General features: G+C 35.2%; 1 protein-coding gene across 4 annotated transcripts in view; it reads left to right on the top strand.

The window, feature by feature from the left end:
* The first annotated feature begins 495 nt into the window (after nucleotides 1-495).
* LOC127936336 (pituitary adenylate cyclase-activating polypeptide type I receptor-like) overlaps nucleotides 496-20,765 on the top strand; it is a 26,735-nt gene continuing 6,465 nt past the window's right edge. The window contains exons 1-11 of one of the 4 annotated variants that reach the window (XM_052534185.1): nucleotides 496-665; nucleotides 2,828-2,933; nucleotides 6,224-6,329; nucleotides 13,238-13,345; nucleotides 15,239-15,339; nucleotides 16,311-16,408; nucleotides 16,933-17,065; nucleotides 19,188-19,341; nucleotides 19,573-19,633; nucleotides 20,262-20,331; nucleotides 20,458-20,549. In XM_052534185.1, coding sequence (XP_052390145.1) covers nucleotides 2,868-2,933; nucleotides 6,224-6,329; nucleotides 13,238-13,345; nucleotides 15,239-15,339; nucleotides 16,311-16,408; nucleotides 16,933-17,065; nucleotides 19,188-19,341; nucleotides 19,573-19,633; nucleotides 20,262-20,331; nucleotides 20,458-20,549 — 989 coding nt within the window. In that variant the 5' untranslated portion in view covers nucleotides 496-665; nucleotides 2,828-2,867. The remainder of the gene's footprint in view (nucleotides 666-2,827; nucleotides 2,934-6,223; nucleotides 6,330-13,237; nucleotides 13,346-15,238; nucleotides 15,340-16,310; nucleotides 16,409-16,932; nucleotides 17,066-19,187; nucleotides 19,342-19,572; nucleotides 19,634-20,261; nucleotides 20,332-20,457; nucleotides 20,550-20,765) is intronic. The other 3 variants (XM_052534186.1, XM_052534187.1, XM_052534188.1) reach the window with 3 other exon arrangements.

A 20,765-nucleotide genomic window follows, 5' to 3' on the forward strand; every position in this document is an offset into this window, starting at 1 on the left:
TATTTAGAAAATATCGGCATATCGAATATCGGCCAAAATCCAATATCGTGCATCCCTAGATGGCAACTAATGATGAATAATGACTGATAGTAACCAAACTGCAGACCACAATTAGAATTGGACAAAACAGTTTTTAAAGAAACTGCATTGAATGCTTAATGCAGACTGGTGAAAAATTGTAGATAGTGTACACTAAATAATGGGTGAGTGGTGGTTTATTTATACAGTAAATGATGTTTGTTTTTGTAGAGCGATATTAGTGATTATGAACAATGCCAGGATTGTTAACTAGTAAATGGACCACCAACCACATTTATAAACTCATAACATAAACAAAGGCAATGCAAAGCATAAATGGTGAAAAAATTGAAATGTTGGTGAATTACGTTTCAGTGATAAGGTTGTGAAAGATGTGCAGTGATGCAGTGTTTCTCAGTGCAGGTGGATTGTCAGCAGCAGTGAGGGAATCACCGAGCGCACACACACGCACGCGCGCGCGCTTCCCTCTCACGCTCCTCTCGTGCTCCACAGATCTTCATTGCTCCACTGTGTCGATGTGAGACGCGGATGACAAAGTTGAACGAGCAGGTGTGCACGAATCGAACCGTCCATTTGCAGACGTTATAACAAAGAAGAGGGGTCATATCGTGAGTCATTCTGTGATGGTGAGTTTGCGCTTCTTCTTGGCGTTTCTTCAGTCATTGATCGCAGTCATACATTGAATGCAAGCGACCTCAGTTCACGATAATGCACGACTGTCAACGGTCTGTTTCTACAGACGGATTAATTATTAATGTAAGAAGACTAAATATTCAGAGACCGCATAGATCATTGGGCTTTGCTTTGTTCAGTTCAATAATTGAAAGATGATTTGTGGGTACCGATACATCCACATCATGATTTTAAAAGGATGCAATTCAATGCATCCAAAAGATGTTTATTGCAAACCGTTGTTCAGCGTGAGCAATTCATGAATGTTCTGATGCTCGTGTAGAATGTCACATTCCACCCTAAAAAAAAACAACAAAAAAACAAAAAAAACAAGAAATTATATTTGCCTACTGTAAATATATTAATTCATCACGTATACATTGACTGTAATGCAGAAAATAGGCATAATAATGTTATTCAAGCATTAATATTATTCATTATTAATATTTTAATGCATTTGTTGTACTACCTTTAAAATCGACAGATTTTAATAAAAATAAACTGACCAGACAGGATGATTTCCTTACTCTGTTACAGTAATGAGAATCTGATGCGAACCATCATTACAAATAATGAGAATCACAGCCAAAGCTCAAAAGTTAAACATCGTGAGACTTAACAATGAAAACTAGTGAGCACATGAGTTGAATTGTACGGAAAATAATGCAGAATATATATTGTGTCTTAAAAAGCCAATAACATTATGCATTTTAATTTATTTTGGGGTGAAATACAATCCAATGCACTGATATGCCCTGCATGAAGCAAACTTGTGTTTCTTGTGCCAGAAAAATGTTGCTAGTGTCATTTACAGCAAATCACCTGTGTAAAGCCAATTATCAGCCAATTCTGATGGTGTATTAGGTCTGATGTCTCTCTCTAACGCCTCCCACCATCATCAGTAAATCAATCCAGATTTCTGCAGTCAGTGAATATGAAGGCACGCAGTGAGTCACACATAGAACACATTAATGCTGCCTTCACATTCATGCAAAACAAACCCACACTGCATATTCCCATTCAGATTATTGTCTCAAAATGATATTCTTTATTTTTTATTTTTTATGGTCATGTATAGGAACAACCTCCATTTTATTTAGAAGCCTTTCACACTTTTGACCTTGTAATGTTTTGACATTATGAACCACATTAATCATTTCAATTCATTGGGTAGTGAAAATATGATGTTTTTCTCTTTTGTGTTACAGTGTGTTATTTGTGTCATGGAAAAGAGGCATCAATGTTACTGGAATTAATGAAGCAATACAGTAGGATACAATAGCATTAGCCGTATAAAAATATACTAGAACTTACAATGTTAAATGACCGTTATTATTATTGCCAGATGCTGTTTTGCCTTCAAGAGCACAGAGCCCAAACAGAGCTGCATTCAGCCCTGTGCTTCCATGATGATGGCTATCAGAGCCGCTGTGTGTGTGTCGTTTACATCCATAAAAAAATCCTTCTGTTTGACTGACACTCAACTGTCTTTCTCTCCTTTGAAGTGCCTGTTGTTTGCATGCATTTAACAAGGTTTACAAAAATAGCACGGAGAAGGGATAAATGTGCAAGAAATCAGTATTAGTGTAACATCTGACTCTTTTCGGCATCAAATCATCTTGTTTTTCTGATCATGCAAGTTAGGAGTTTTGCAGTTGCCGGTAATTGAATCACTACTCATTAATGTCTATGTGTGTGTTTGAGTGTGTGTTTTATTCGCTATGATTCATCCAGTTATTCCTTTTTGGGGGGATCTAATAAAGATGAGTAAGACGGCGGGGCTCGGAGACCGTTCTCTATGCTCGCACAGGTCTCATCTTAAGGGATTTATACCTCCTTAGATTCGCTGTGGATCAGTAAATCTGGCTGACACACATTTCCTGTAAACTCCTGCCCACTCGCCCCTCCCTCCACATTGACCCTGCACACTTCAGCGATCCGAGATTTGATTATTTTGGATGGGGTTGTATATAATAAAGAATGTAAGGGTGATTCTGTGTTATTGTGGATCCAGACTGAGCCACTGTGCTGCAGTGTATTGTGATGTGGCCAGGAGCACTGAAGCAGCTCTGTGTCCAGGTGTGTGTGTTTTAAAACAATGTTCTTTCTCTTTTAGGCTTTATAAGGTTGTGTGTGAACAATCTCTGGGAACAATCATGAGCAGAATGCATAGACACATGACTAGAGGGTCCTTCCTCGTCCTCTTCCTCATCATCAGCCTGGTAAGAACAGAGACGGGCACATATTTTTCAGTGGCCTGTGTTGGGCCATAGATTTAAATGATTATATTTCACAAATGTGACCATTATTGAAGTTTAATGAATTATAATACAATTGCAAAAAGTTCATGTTTTGAACAAACCCCTAACCCTCATTATTAAGCATTGCGTGTCATGATTTTGCTGGTAGGCTATAAAATAACAATATTTAGAGACCAAAAACTTTAAGCAGCGATTCAGAAAACCCTAGAAAGCAGCTACCAGTGCCCTAGCAACCATGCAGAACAATCACAAATATTATTAAGGTATTATTTACTGTTATAATTAATATTAATGTTCTGAATTAGCTTTTATTTATTTATTTTTAATTTTAATTTTAGTTTGATTTATAACAAATATGTCTGTGCTTTTGTCAGTTTTATTAGGACTTTTATGTTGGTTTGATTTATTTTTATTTCAGTTTAAGTTTTTATTCATGTCCATTTTCTAGTATATTTTCAATAATTTTAGTGCTTATTTCAGTTAGTCAGTTGTTGTTTTTTTGTTTTGATGTTTTTTGGTAACACTTTACACTTTACCTTCCTTAGTTAAACTCCATTAATTAGCAATAACTAATAATGAGCAATACATTTTTATGTTCAAATTAACATGAACATGTTGACACCTTGGAAACAGGTAGTAGCACTAAAACAGAACTAGTTTTTGTATTTTCTTCTACAGTGTTCACAATGCTAGTGAGTGTTATTACTCTCTCGAAACACACTAGCATTGTGAACAGGCCAGCAGAAAATACAAAAACTAGTTCTGCTTTAGTTCCTCAGTTATAAAGCATATCTGAAAGGTTGACTTTTAAAAGAAGAAGAAAAACACCTTCTGAGGTTTTGTGATAACTGTGGTATGATAAAAGTCTTCTTGGTAATTTCCCTACAAACAAGAGCATGTTATCTTTAATCAAAATAAAGAGAAAGGGATGTTTGAATGATGGGAATGGAGGGTTTTGTTTAAAATGTCCATTGAAAAATATTTCTAAGATGTTGCTCTTATGAAAGTGACGTGACATACAGCCAAGTAGGGTGAACCATGCTCAGATTTTAACCCATCCAAAGTGCACACACACACAGCAGTGCACACACACCCGGAGCAGTGGGCACCCAGTTATGCTGCGGCGCCCGGGGAGCAGTTGGGGGTTCGATGCCTTGCTCAAGGGCACCTAAGTCATGGTATTGAAGGTGGAGAGAGAACTGTACATGCACTCCCCCCACCTACAATTCCTGCCGGCCAGAGACTAGAACTCACAATCCTTCGATTGCAAGTCTGACACTATAACCGTTAGGCCACAACTTCCCATTATATAGTTAAAGTAAAAACAATGTATGTAATTTGACAGAAATATCAATGTTGTCTCAGATGTTTTTCCTAAAGTAGACACAAATGAGCCATTTATTGATATACAGTAAGAGTATAGAGCTATTAAATGAATATGGATAGATTAGATCAATTGGTGTCGGAAGAGTTTGATATTTTTATATTGAGATCTGTGATTTCATTTCACCTCTATAAAAAAATCACATTTAAAATTAAGGTTCTTTATTGGTTCACTTTTAAAATCCATGGAGCATTTCAATTGCACAAATGAGTCTTTATAGTGGAGAAAGCGTTGTTTAGATTTTTTTAAATGTTCTTCACACTAAGAAAAAATGGTTATGTATGTGTATTTTTTTTCTCTCTCCTTTTTTAAAGGCAAAAGCGCAGAATTTTGCATGCGTGTTAATTGATATACTAAATAATGATAAACTGTATTAATTCTAATTAAAATCTAGTATTTGAGTCTGTAAATGCAGTAGAATACAAAATCCAGATGGCACAGTGTGTTCAGTAGCCGTCATTCATTACATTATTTGTGTTCCTGGGAAGGTTTTATTTTTGTTGCAATCCAGACTGCAGACAGGATCGTTTTAGATTAGTGATTTTGAGCTGTGACCCCTTACCCCTCCAATTAAGGCATGAATGTCCCAAAGGAAGGCAAATGAAAGGTTGGGTATAAGGGGTCAAGTGTATATATCTGAAATATTAAATGCCTCATTTTACATTATTCATTTTAGGACTTTCGCATAACATTTCAGTAACCACAAACATTAGATTACAAGTTACTCATTAAGTTGCAGGGGGAGGTAATCATAGCAACAGTTGGCAGCTCAAGTGTTTTCTCTTCGGATCAATGGACAGTACATCATAGAATGTTATTATTTGGCACTTTATTTTGAATTTAAATTGATCCCAATCAGTTGTGCTGTCTAATTCACGCCTTACTAAAGACAAATCATTGTTTTGCATTTTTGACACCACATTTGTTTTATCCGTGCATGTTAAAAGAAACCTCCACACATTGTTATACATTTTAAAGGAATAGTTCAAACTAAAATTTTAATTTACTGAATATTTACTCACCCTCAGACATTTCAAGATGTAGATGAATTTGTTTCTTCATCAGAACATATTTGGAGAAATGTACAATTGCATCACTTGCTCACCGATGGATCCTCTGCAGTGAATGGGTGCCATCAGAACGAGAGTCCAAACAGCTGATAAAAACATCCCAGTAATCCACAAGTAATCCACTAAACTCCAGTCCATCAGTGAACATCTTGTAAAGTGAAACACTGTGTGTTTGTAAGAAAAATCCATCAAGATGGATTATTGGGATGGTTTTATCAGCTGTTTGGACTCTGACGGCACACATTCACTGCAGAGGATCCATCGGTGAGCAAGTGATTCAGTGCTACATTTCTCCAAATCTGTTCTGATGAAGAAACAAACTCATCTACATTATTGGGTGGCCTGAGGAGAGAGAGTACATTTTCAGCAAATTTACATTTCTGGGTGATCTTTTCCTGTAAACCAATTAAACGTATGCTTTATGATCAACAGATATCATATCACAACCATCACTGTTTCTCCATGTCTTCTTGATGGTTACAGATGTTTGGCTGCTCTTATAGAGATGGACATTCAGTCCAACACAGTAACAAATCCTTCTGACAGCAGAGACAGAAATAACACAACTTCTATAAAATATAAAGCGTGTGAAAGGTTTTTTTTGTTAACCCCCAGAGGGGTAAACAGACGGGATTAGTGCAGATTTTGCAGGTTGATTTTTCATCTTGTTTATATGCAGCCAAGTTGTCAGTGGAAATGTTATGTGGTGTTTGTGGCATGAATTCAGCTGCTGTTTATTCACCCTGCTCTTGCGTTGTTCTGGTTTATTTATTTGTTTTATCTGTTTGTTGATCCAGATGTGGCCCATACATTCAGAGATCTCCAACTGCGTCATCAAACGGGAGGAGGAGAGATGCATGGAGCGAATCAACCTGCACAACCCAAAAGATGATGAAAAGTTTGGTAAGAGAGAGTGAAGACTATCTAAGGGGCCGTTCACATAGCGCGCCTAAAAACGCATGGAAAACGCTAGGAGCACCACTTTTTCCTTCTTTCCAAAGCGCTCGGGCAGAAGCGCTCCTGAGGCGCTTGCCTTTGCTAAGCAACCATGACGTGCTCTCTCCATGAAGATGCGGAAATTTCAGCAAAGGATAAATGGATTTGCAGCACTAAAAATCGCTCGCAGTAGCTCTGCTACTAAATTTATTTCAAAATGGCAATCCATATACAGCTATGAACAGCTGTTCCTTCGTCTTGGCTGAGTTTTCAACGTTGTTACGGAAAAGGATGAAGCTGATTGGTTAGTTCTTGTCACATGACTTGCGGTGCGCTTGCGGCATTCTGAAAAGTTGAGATGTTTTTAACTCGATGCGGTGCGGACGCGCCTGGAAAAAACGGGGGACCGCGTCGCTTCCATTATGAGCGTGCATGCCTCGCGCCTACATTGGAAATAACAAACTTGCGCGCGCAAAAGACGCGATATGTGAACGGCCCCTAACACTTTTACAGTGTCTAGTTTATACATTGGGTATAGTTGTCTATAGTATATAGTTGTATAGTTAATCACCCCCTTTAAAATTATCACATTTTGTCGCTTTGCAGCCTGAAATGAAGATACACAGTTTTTGTTTTATCCAGCTGTATTTACTCACTGCATCTTATAACATCCAAATAAAAGATATAAAACCAAAATGTCAGAAAAAAAAAAACTGAATCATGAATCATGACTTCTCAATCACCTTCTCAGTGGCACATAAAGCCATCTGATTTTCAACTGTGATCAGCTGTGCTCATTTTGATTAGCTCAGCATGAAAATAGCTTTCCTGGAGCATTTCAGTCCTTGGTGTAGTGCAGCTGAAGCAAACAATCAACTATGGGTGGCAAGTCACCATAGAAAGATCTCCATATCCAGTAAAGTCTGTTATTAAGAAGTGGTATTTGGTACAACGCAAACCCTTCCTGGATCAGGACGTCGCTTCAAACTGGATGAAAGAGTCAGAAGGACACTGGCTGTGCTTTGCCTAAATGCACCTTGATTCTGAGGCAGATGAGACTAAAAGTTAATTATTTGGCCTCAACACTAAACAAAATGTCTGGCAGAAATCCAATCCAGCTCAGCATCCAAATAACAGCATTCCTTCAGTAAAGCATGGAGATGGTAATGTCTTGTTTCTCTGCAGCAGACACAGGAGCACTTGTCAGGATAGAAGGAAAATGGATGGGGCAAAATACTGTCAAATTCTTGAGGAACACCTCCTGCCCTCTGCCTGAATGTTGTCAATGGGAAGAAGGTTTACCTTCAAACATGACAGTGAACCAAAGCACACAGCAGTTGAAGAAGAAAAAGCTGAATGTCCTTGCATGGCCTCGTCAGAGCCCAGACTTAAACCTTACTGAAATCTGTGACTGCAGTCCACAAGCGCTCAGCATCAGATTGAACTGAACTTGAGCAGGTCTGCAAAGAAGAGTGGCAAATATTGCAAAGTCTAGATGTGCAAAGTTAGTTTAGACATATCCCAACAGACTAAAATCTGTCGTTAAAGCAAAATACTGACACAAGGGGATGATCCTTTTTCTAACTGTTATGTTTTTCTTTTTTCTGACATGTTGGTGTTATACCTTTCACTTGAATGCTATAAGTTGCACTGAGTAAATACAACAGCATAAAACAAAAAACGGAATCCGTCTTCATTTCAGGCTGCAAAGCAACAAAAGTGGGGTGATTCTTTTCTATAGCCACTGTATAGTATATTTTTTGTACAGAATATATGCATGGAATATACATGCCAAATGTACCAGCACATCTGTTAGATAATCCAGTGCATTTGATCTTCCAATTACAGTGTGAAAGATGAACAGGAAATGATAACAGCTGAAGTTTCCCCTTTCTAGAGTACTTTTCAATCTAACTGCATCAAAACAGAGCCGCCTCTTTTACACATGTCTGATTCACAGGGAACCGTGAACTGATGAGTGAGCTGATAATAAGAGCATTTTTTAAAGAAAGATTTTGACTGATGGGGCGAAATAGAAGCTGGTTACTATAAAAATGTACGTTTTTTAAATAAATATATTTTGATTAAATCAGGCAAAACTTTTTGGGGTCAATAAGATATTGTTCCCTTATGCTCACCAGGGCTGCATTTATGAAAAATACAGTACAACCAGTAAAAAAGGGGGAAATATTATTACAATTTAAAACAACTTTTCTATGTGAATATATTTTAAAATGGAATTAATTGCTGTGATGCAAAGCTGAATTTCCAGCATCATAACTCCAGTCTTCAGTGTCACATGATCTTTCAGAAATCATTCTAATATGCCGATTTACTGCTTAATTAAATTGTTGAATATTCTTTTTTGGAACATTTGATACATTTTTCTTTATGATTTTATTATGAACAGAACTTTGGCAATCTATATGGCTTTATTGGGCTGTGTAAGAGCATGCAATATGCAATGTCAGCAAGAATCAAAGAAGTTCATGGAAATGATTCGAATATGTCACAACGCAACATTCCTTCTAGCATGTTTTCAATTCTGTATTTCCCATATCGCTATCAATCCTTCTTCTGAAAAGAATTAGTCACGATTCTCCATCTCTCCCAGAGTTTCAATATAAGCACTAAATTAACTTCAACTTGTGTTCACTGGATTCATTTAGGTCGCTGTTTACTAAATGTGTTATCCGTCCCCTATAGAGGTATTCAGGTATTGTGGTAAACAGGAAGCAGGGCTGTGACACCTGTCAGCAATTACAGAGAAGAGAAGTTATTTCTGTTAGAGCTGGAGGACTCATCCAGCGTGATGTGGATAAACGGGCCGAGAGGAAGATGGAGAGAGAGCACTTTGACTCTGACTCATGTGTTTGCAGCCTCAAGGACACTCCAGATAGTTCTGAGTGTTTGGAAGCAGAAAATAACAGATTATAAGGTGTAAAACAGATTGAGTTGCTAGAAAGACACTTTGGGGGCAAATTTACTGAAAAGTAAAAATTTTACATGTGGAATTTCAATGCAAAAACCTGCAGCAATCCACCTTAACCAGATGTGTTTTATATTGTTATTGCTATTCTTATCAGAGACACCGTTTTGTTTAAATAGAGCAGTAAATCCATTTTAGGAATAAATAAAACTGAAACATTAAAAATGACAGTAAAGTCGTTTATTACATGCTGTTTTTTTTTGTTTGTTTTTTTGAAGGAAGCTATTAAACTGATTAAAAGGATGCATTCAACTGATTAAAAATTACAATAAAAACGTAATGTTGCAAAATATTTATTTTTAAAATAAATGCTGTTGTTTTGAACTTTCTATTCATCAGAAATGTTTCATGAGCAGCAAATCATAATGTTACAATTAATTCTGAAGGATCGTGTAACACTGAAGACTGGAGTAAAGATGCTGAAAATTAAGATTTGACTCACAGAAATAAAATACAGTTTGACATTTTCATATAGAAAAGAGTTATTTTACATTGTAAAAAATATTTGACAAGTGCAAAATTTTCTTAATTTCAACAAAATGATGTGAAAAGGAAGTAAATATCTGCCTATGTGTGTTCATACATCTCCCTTTTCAGCCTCGCTTCAGAGCCATTATATTCTTGGCAAATTTTAGCCATCCAATCAGCCTCCTCTGGGGGCGGTTAAGCTAATTAGACGACAATAGTATCCTCAACCGCAACGGAGAGCAACATTCTTACCAGCAGAGAATTAAGTGTCAGTTTCAAGATATCTGAAAACCATTCAAACGGCAGTAATTGAAGACCTTGTTAAACTCAAAGCTCTCATTGATGGGGAATGATGTTGTACAGTAGCTGCAAAACTCAGTGTCATTCTGAGCACAGAAGACTGCAGTTTATACCTTTAAATTAATGTAAATACATCAAAAATTTAGTTTTAAATGTGTGTTTGTGCTATTTTTCAAAAAAAAAGTCAATGTTGCTTTGCTGGATATTTTGCACATGCAATGCATTGAGCTTTTTGTGTGTGACTTAAGTGTCCGGATGCTCTGTGTGTTTGAACTAGGAGAATTTTGGAGGAATGACCTCTATTTTCTGCCTGTTTACATCTGCCTCATTGACCCTCATCCTCTCGTGTTCCTCAAAGCACAGCAGGCTCATTGCTGCGCAGACAGAAAATCATTCAGCCGGAAATAAAACAGCCACGTTTGCAAGAAGGGGGAAAAAATTGACAGATGCAGACAGAAAAAGCAAGTGTGTGTGAGAGAGAGAAATTGACGAGAAAGTGAGTGAGAGTGTTACTAGTGTAATTTAGAACATAAGCGTATTGCTAAATAACACATCTTTAAGGGAAGCATTATCAACAGTAATTTTGATGATAATCGTCTTGTTACATTTTTGAACGAACTGATAAACAGTCAGACATTTTACATAAAATTGGGTTAAAGATGTTAAATAACTGTTTGTTTTTCAAATGTTGATCATATCTTATTTCAAAAAGGATAGCTAGATGCCACTTGTTGAATTAACATGCAACATAATGTGACTGACTGTAGTATTTTATACTGTTATATGTTATTATACTTCTTATATTTATTATATACTTTTATCGGTGTTATATAATAAAACTTTAACATCACAGGAATATATTACATTTTTTAAATATATTAAAATAGAAAACCATTTTACACTCTTTTATATAACTGTATTTTTGATCAAATCATTGCAACCTTGGTGAACATAACAGACTTTAAAAAGTCTGTTTTAAAACTTAAAAAAAAAATGAATAAATGAATAAATGATTTGGATGCATTTGTATAATGATTACTGATTCTGTTGGAAAGACTTATAAATAAAAATGGCCAAAATGTAAAAAATAAAGATAATATCTTATTTCTAAGGTGATAACTGGTTGCCCTATGTTGAATTAACCATACAATATAATGAGCTCATCTGACAGCATTAATTTAATATAATTTATATACTATTACAGTATAGTATTAGGATATATTTATTTATATTTTGAATAATCTTTTAGTTTTTAGGTTTCATTTTAGTTTCAGTTAAAGTTTTATTAGTTTGGTCATTTGTATTGGTTTTATTTCCTAAAAATATTTTTTATAGCTAAATCTATTTTATTTTATTTTTTCACTTAAATCTGTTTTAGTTTTCTGTTTTTTATTTAAAATGATTTATAAATAAAACTAAAAGTTTATTGAATTTTATTTCAGGTTTATTTCAATTAAAAGAGTTTTTTTTTGTAAAAAAAAAAAAAAAACTATTTTTCAAAACTAATAAGCATAGTGTGTAAGTATTCAAACACAGCACATTCCTCTCTTGTGTGTCTGTTTTAAATGTTCTTGAATGACGCTGTAATGATGTGATGCGTCCTCAGGGCTCCTGACTCATCAGTGACGTCACACTTTGATTCGTCTTTGAGTCCCATCGGCAAAATCTCACCAATAAATCTGATTACGATCTAGCAGTGACCTTTATAGCAGTGAGTCAGTCTGAGCACATGTGTTCATCTGAAGCTGTTTGCTAGCTGAAATGATTCAGAGAGTCAATATTCTGTGTCAGTATGAACAGTTTTATCTGCATCTGGTTAGTTCACTGTTTCTCCATCTCTCTCGCTCTCTCCCGCTGGTTTTAAAGAGCTCTCGTTCAGCCTTTCAGATAATTGGCTTTGTGTCTGGACCGATTTGAGATCTGTGAGAAAGAACATGCGCCACCAGACAGACAAAACCTACTGCTCTCCACCTTCACTTCACATGTTCACTGGAGCTAGAAAGAGCAGACTGGCTGCCGACAGAGAAACTAAACTTGGCTATAGAGACTTTAATCATACTAAATGTACAGCGTCTAGTTGATCAGGCTCTCGGCCAAAGTAACTATGACTTCATTCCTTCCTGTGAGTTAGCAAAACATTTAAGCAGATGCTCATCAATTATGTTATTGTTTCACAATTCTGTGAAATGAGCTGCAGAGAAATATATTTTTTTTTCCTTGGAGAGTTAACAGAGGTAACTGATTGCTGAAATGTTGCTTCAGTATTCATTCATTGGTTTGTTTGATTGGTTTTATTTATGTTTTATATTCATTGAGTTAATTAGTTAGTATTTATAGTTTGATAATATCGAGACACAACAACATCATTTCATTTGTTCATTAGTGTTTGTTTCATTATTATTGTATGTATTGAATAATTCATTCATTCATTCATTTGTTAGTTTTTATTTAGTTTGAGTTTATAGTGTTCTTATTAAGATTGGATGCTATTAATTTATAAAATGTATTTATAGTATTTATTCAGATTAGTTTTTATTAATAATGATCGCGTTGAAACTCGATTGTATCTTATAGAATTTATTTTTAGTATTTATTCATTGTATTTAGTTGTGTTTATTAAAGTGTTCACACTGAATAGTATCCTGAATAGTATCTACTTTTTGAATTTATTTATAGAATCATGGTACAATTTATTTATTAATTTTTTATTAGTTTTTATTTAGTAGTAGTAGTAGCCTTTGAGACGTTATATTATTTATAATTTATTTACTGTATTTTTTTAATTTATTTATTAGAGTGTATTTAGTTTGAGTCCAGGTGTAATATGGCTTTATGAGACTGAGGCAAAAAAAAAAAAATTATATATATATGTATAATCTGTGATGTTGCTGTTTGTAATACCATGATATATCAATATCTGTTATATATGCTTTTGAATTATTATTATAATTCAGTGCCATGCTATTTACTTGGCACTCTAAGGATGTTCCAATAATTCAGTGGTAATTGTCTAAAACAAACAGGCCTGAAATCTTAAAATATTCCCAGCGTGTCAAACCTAACTAGCTGCTGTGAGATGTGAGGTGTACTAATGTGAGATTGGTTGTGTTATTTTCAGAGTGTCCGTGGGAGTGGGATAATCTGACCTGCTGGCAGGCGGCCAGTGTCGGCGAGGTCGTGGAGGTCACCTGTCCCGAGCTCTTCGAGTTTATGAGTCCAGAGGATGGTGAGAGATGATAATATATTGTTGCTTTATAGTACCAGTTTTGAATCCTCCACTAACAAGTCGGGAAGTCGTGGCCTAGTGGTTAGAGAGTTTGACTAGTGGTTAGAGAGTTTGACTCCTAACCCTAGGGTTGTGGGTTCAGGCTGGCAATAACACGACTTAGGTGCCCTTGTGCAAGGCATCGAACCCCCAACTGCTCTCTGGGCGCCGCAGCATAAATGGCTGCCCACTGCTCTGAGTGTGTGTTCACGGTATGTGTGTGTTAACTGCTGTGTGTGTGTGCACTTTGGATGGGTTAAATGCAGAGCATGAATTTGGAGTATGGGTCACCATACTTGGCTGAATGTCACTTCACTTTCACTTTCACAAAGAGTATTGGTAGTAGTTATAACAAGGTTCCATTTGTTAACACATATTAGTTAACAAATACGTCTAAAGTATGTATTAAGCAAGGGATAATCTACATCCAACAGGTTGTTATTGCAGAATAACTCCCGATAAAATGATCACAACCCTGATCCCGACGCGGCTACTTGCCACATAAATAAATAATTAAACAAAAATATTGTGGCTCTTCCAAGTTCAACGGAGCTTATGCTACACCTACATCCCTACATCGTCCGCTGGAACGCGACTCTCTTGTGAATGTCCACACGAAAATTAGCAGAGATTGTGGTTTATTAAGTTATAAATAAGGATATTTTTCTTATGATTACATATCAAGGTATAACGCAATAGTCTACAAACTGAGCTACACGAAACGCAAATCAGAGTGCAAATAAAAGAGTACAAAACATTATTATGAAAACGACCTTTTGCCGATAGGGACGCAAGTGTAGTATACGCTCTGATGGGTCGTGTATCAGGGATTTTGACAAACGACCTATACGGACAGATTGAAATATTGTGCTTGTTTGTGATGCAATTCAGGTTTAACAGCAACACTGTTGAAGCAGGCATACGATCATCCTGAGATCACACAGAAACAGTGAACGTTAGGCTTTTCATGAGACCATGGGTCATTATAAATGTACATGTGATGTATGTGCTCCTTTGCTCTTGTGGTTCTGCTGACAGCAGCATATTGCAGCAGTTGCTTACAGTATGTTTAAGGCGAGACACTGCAGGTGAATAGAGCAAAAAAAATAACTAATAGTTATCACCTTAATTACCCAGTTGATTGATAACATTGATTATTGCAAACATTTTTTGTATTACAAGTTTTAAAAAATGTTGTTTAAATATGCAAATGAGGCATTATTTAATGAAATATGTGCTAATTTGCATAAATGTCTAGTACAAAAATCTGAACACTAGATAAAGTCAGTTTAAATTTTTTTTATTTTTTTTTATTTGATTATATTAGAGTCAAATGTTTTTACAGAGGGAATTCTGGTTATCTTTTTTTGTCACTCCATAATTCAGAAAATACTTTGAACAGCCAGAAAACAATATATTTTCACAATTTTGGGGGGAATAAAATGTTGTATATAATCAAGGAAAATATATATGAACAAATCCCTCTGTAAAAACCTTCAGAATATAGACAGGAATAAAAATGTCAAGTTTGGTGTGTGTAAGTGCTACTGAAGTGGAGATTTATGGCTCAGTGTTGAAGAAAAAACTCATTTTGAGAAAACGGCCTTTAAAAATATGTATTGTAATCTATTGACACAAACAGATGAAGTGCTATAAAAGAAACACTTAACAGTGTCTTTTGAATGTTTTCCTTCCACTAGTTTGAAAAAGCGCTTTATGAAAAACCAAAAAGCCCAAAATCTCAAAATTGACAGGTTCTTGAAAAAACAGTGTTTTTGCCTGCAGTGTCTCACCTTAAAGCAGAGAACACGCTTGATTTAGCATTGTTCTCATTGTTGCCTGGCTGATTTTCAGGGCTTGGCAAGATCAGCAGAAACTGTACAGAGTTCGGATGGTCTGAACCGTATCCGCACTATATGGATGCCTGTATGATTGTTGAAAACACAACCAAACCTGTGAGTATCTCGTCTGACTAAACTTCTATTGATGATAGAAATCATCTAGGGGACAGACAAGAACAACTATATAATATGAGGGTCATAGCCACCAAAGTCATTTATTAGACCATAGTCATTACAATAGTAAAACAAATTCAAATTAGTGGTCCACCAATATAACAAAAATGTTACTAATTTCATAATTAAAATTTCTGATTTCTTATTTCATAATTTTCACAATTCAGATTTTTTTTCCACAGAATTGTGAGAAAAAAATACATAATTATGAAATAAACTGTGATAAAAACAAGTTGCAATAACCTCCCTCCCCTCCTTTATTCCTTGGCTGAAACAAGCTTGTCACTATTCTGATATTTTTCGTGCAACTTTATACCTTTGTGACTTTTCTTCTCAGAATTTTAAGTTTATATCTCACAGCTGCGAGGAATAAAACTCGCAGTTCCGAGGTAACATCTTACAGTTTATATCTCACAGTTCTGACATTTTTCACAGAATTACAAGAAAAAAAGTCTGATTTGTGAGATTAAAGTTTGCCACAATTGAATCAGGATTGCATGTTAATAATTTGCATTAGTGAGAAGTTGCTTTGAGAACAAGACAGAACTGTGAGATATAGTCGCAATTACCTTTTTTTTCATGCAAAAACAAGCTTTTAGTCTTGATTTTGTCCAATTCTGACTTTTTCTTGCAATTGCGTTATAAAAGTTATAAACTTGCAATTCCGAAAAGACTTGTGATATTATATCTTGCAGTTCTCAGAATTGTGAGATGAAAAATCAGAACTGCAAAATAAACATTTGCGAGATAAAGAGTCACAATTACCTTTAAAATAGTTTATAAAAAAATATTTTATTTTTTAGCAGAATTAAGCTTTCAGGGTACTACATGAACAGAAATGAAAGTAAACAAACACCCCTGTCAACCTGCTGCTAACCATGACTAATGTAGTTTTCTCTTCCCTTCCCAAGGACATGTACTACGCGTCTGTGAAGGCTCTCTATACGGTGGGCTACAGCACATCTCTGGTGTCTCTGATCGCAGCTATGGTCATTCTGTGCCGCTTCAGGTCAGTTTTAAAGCAGTCTGATCACACAACAAGTACGTGATACATGTCAAAACAAGCTATGACAATGTTACTTTTGCTAATTTATGGGCAGTGAGAGTATGTTAGGAAAAAAGCATTTTATAAGCGATATTAACTGCATTTAGACATGTATATTAATCACTTATTTTAAAAGTACAGACTTCATGCAAAATATAATTTTTGTTTCTTCTTTTTAGTGTGTATTATCATTCAGACATTTCTTGGTGAGATTGCGGCCTCTTAACGTATAAAATACAGTTTCCAAATTACAGTAAAAAAATAGATTTTACAGCCTGCAAATTATGAAGCTTTTTAAGTACTTTGTTTGTTTAGTTCTTTAGAAAAGTATCTGTGCAGTGGTTCTTTAAAGTACCTAGAATCAAAAAAGACTGATTACATATGATGTGCACTGATAAGATGTCGAGATGCCCACCCAAAGACATTAGAATTTCAGTCTCCCAACAACACTGTAATCCTGATCCCTGACTTTGAATGTCTGTCGACAGGAAGCTTCACTGCACCAGGAACTTCATCCACATGAACCTGTTTGTGTCCTTCATCCTGAGAGCCATCTCTGTGTTCATCAAAGATGGGGTCCTGTACGCAGAGGAGGACAGTGACCACTGCTTTGTTCATACTGTGAGTAATGCACATGATTATAGCTTCACTAAACTGTTTTAGTTTAATAATATGTCTGAAGAAATTAATAATATGACAAATCTATTTAAACTGTATTTTCACTTATACACAAAGAATCGGTTTTGTTTTGCATAATTAATTTGTAATACATACTTTATTGTACATGTGTGTTTTATTTTTTTTACTCTTTTAGTTTTATGCCTGAAGAAATCAATAATATGATAAATGCCATTACTTTGATATTTTCTATGCATTATATTATTTACCATATATATGTGTGTGTTTAATTTGCATATAATATGTTATTATATAAGAATATATACAACTAAACATACTAATATTAATTAGAAAATAATTAAATTAATTAATAAAAATTTAATATATAAAATTTAATATATATATATATATATATATATATATACTATTACTATTAAGTTGTGTTTAGTTATCAATTAGTTGTAGAAATATTTAATTTATTCATTTTGATGTTTTAAATAGTTATTTACAACAATTGTACATTTTATTGTACTATCAGCATATAAAACTATTTGTCTATGGTTTAAAGTGTCTCTCTCTGTAGGCTTTGCTTTCACAGCGTATCACCCACAAAAGGAAACTGTTATTAGGGCCGGAGTTTGGCTGGATGCTATTTGCATGTGAAATCCAGAGACTAATAATAAACCCATCCATTTCTGTTCAAGCCTTCGCCCCACGTTCAACAACAACATTTTCTGTGCCTGACAAACAGCTGTAATTATCATGAAGCCGAGTTCAACATACTCTGGAAATATTCCATTATTTCTATATTAGCATATGAATAGTTTATAAAAACATGCACGCTCTCATTATACACCTGAATGAGGGCTCTGAGCTCTTTCCTGCAGCCAATCAGAGGCCATGCTAATGACATCACATAGAATTTGAATTGGATCAGAGGGTAATTGATGAACATGGTTAAAGACTTTAGGGTCTGCTGACACACGGCAGAAAATAAATTCTGAGTGGAAATGAATTGAAATGTACTGGTTTGACCCAAGGATGCCTACTGAATAATACAATGAGAAATACATCCGCTTGCATTCATTCATCCATTCATTCATGCAAATTTCAGTTTTTGCAATCAAATTATTTCCTGACATACTGTATATTTTGTTGTTGTTGTTGTTCAACAAACTGTTTCTCAAAATTTGTCAGAATATGAATTCTGAAATAGAAACCAGAGACATCCACAACAGTTTAGTGGTCAAGATGTCATTGAAATATCACTTGTTATAATCCTGGAAATAATATATATTTTTAATTGTTTTGTGTTTAACATACAATTATTGTAACAGTATGATGTTTGCGGTTCAAACTGACCCTAACTGGCATTAATACCATTCACCAAATATATCCCTATAGTAAATTGCAAATAGCAAGCAGGTCAAAAGACTCATATGACAAAATTATGACTTCACAAAAATCTTTTATAAAACAAATATGAGCATATGATAAATATTTGTATTTAACAAATGTTTTAACATTTTCTAATTTTATATTTAATATAAATAACTTATATATATATATATTTATTTATATTTTATATTTTAAAGTTTGTGCTTGCATCTTTATCATATTATTTTCATGGATCTTCACTATCCCTAATTATTTAGCATTTTAAGGTCATATTAGCACAAATGATGTCCTTTCTGCAAATCTAATTGTTGCAAGTGTAACTGTTTAGTTGATTATTTCTGTATTTATTATCCAGGTAATCAGTGTAGCTTTTTTGCTTTGTATATGATTGTGTGGAACATTCCCAGCAACGGTACACCATACTACAGGACTATCCCCAGAAAACAGGACGTCTGGTCACCCAAAACTATTAAAAATCAAAGTTCCAAAAGTGGGTTTTCAAAAGGTTGCAATAGAACCTTTGAGTTAACAGTGAAATGATTTTCTTTCTAAGTGTGAAGAACATTTTAATAATCTGAAGAACCATTTTTCAATACGAAGAACCTGGCATGGAAAGGATCCATGGATGTTAAAGGTTCTTCATGAAACCGTAGATGTCAATAAAGAAGTTTCTTTCTTAAGATTGAATGTGAGATGAATGAACCTGAATGTGTTTCTCTGTGTCTAGGTGGGGTGCAAGGCGGTGATGGTCTTCTTCCACTACTGTGTGATGTCAAACTACTTCTGGCTCTTCATCGAAGGTCTCTATCTCTTCACGCTCCTGGTGGAAACCTTCTTTCCTGAGAGACGCTACTTCTACTGGTACACCATCATCGGCTGGGGTATGTCACAGTGATGCATCAAACAAAAATGGATTGTTTATGATTGATTATGTGTCACAGTCATAGACATGGAGGGAAATGGAGTGCAGCGTCTGTGTATTAACTGGCCACTGGCTGTTTATGATGTGATTTGTTCTGCTGGCATATGTAATGCATTCATATTGATGGTCTAAATGCATTGGAGAACAGCTTTGAGGTCTAACGAATTTCCACTTTCTCTGGCGCTTTCAGGAACGCCCACCATTTGTGTGACCATATGGGCCGTTCTGCGCCTTCATTTTGATGATTCAGGGTACGTGTAATGGCGTATAAAAAAGGCGGATATACCATAGTTTTTGCTACGCAAATGCTGCCACTAAACTTCAGTGTCACTAGTCGCAATTATGAAACTGTTTGGAAAGTAATACTAAAATATGAGCGTGATTTTAACAGTAACAAAAATGTGACTGTAAAAAGCTGACACAAAGGTAAAAAACTGAAATTAGTCCTTCAGTAGGTTGGTATATTAATATTATGTTAGTTAATGCCAAAAGCCTGATGTATCAAATATGATACTCAACAAGAAATACATATGCAAACGGATTATATTTAGTTTTGTCTAAACTAAAGGTTCAATAAATTGTTCCATCTAGATTTTTTCTGATTATTATTTCTTATGTCTGGCTTTGCAGAGTTCGAAAAAAAAAAAATAGAGTCAGTTTTGATTCAAGCACGTTGCATTGTGTGACACAATTTTCCAGGAAGTGTGTGCTGTTGTATATTGCACAATTAGGCAAATGCAGTAGGGCATCTGGCACTTACTGAATGCTATTTTCTTTCAAAAGCATGCAGTTTATCATCCTGAATAGCTGCTAGATCATGTGACCTAGCCGACCAATAGCAATACAGCTTCTTACAGCGAGTCAATTATATTTCTGCAGTTGCTGGGACATGAATGATAATACTGCCCTCTGGTGGGTGATAAAGGGACCTGTTGTGGCATCAATCATGGTAAGCCAAAAAAAATCAGTTTTATGATTTTAGCTAAAACTTTGATAAATAAAGCATCTAAATTAATTTATATATGTGAATGGAGCCATATTTCATACTATAATAAAAGCATGCATTTCCTTTCAGATTAATTTTGTCCTCTTCATTGGAATCATCATAATCCTGGTGCAGAAGCTGCAGTCTCCAGACATCGGCGGGAACGAGTCCAGCATCTACCTGTGAGTGTGTTAGTCTCAGTCACCATGGAAACAGTGCTGTTGTAGCATTGTGTCTGATTAGTCGATATGATGGATCACATGATGGTGGCTGAAATGAAATGAAATCTTGTTAGTATAGTTCCCGGTCGCAGTGATTTTGCCAAGTAAGACATGTTCCTGGATCAACATTATTGTCATAAAATATAGACTTAATCCAATCCCTACCCCTAAATCTAA

Source organism: Carassius gibelio, chromosome A2, assembly GCF_023724105.1.
Source record: "Carassius gibelio isolate Cgi1373 ecotype wild population from Czech Republic chromosome A2, carGib1.2-hapl.c, whole genome shotgun sequence".
Lineage (NCBI taxonomy): Eukaryota > Metazoa > Chordata > Actinopteri > Cypriniformes > Cyprinidae > Carassius > Carassius gibelio.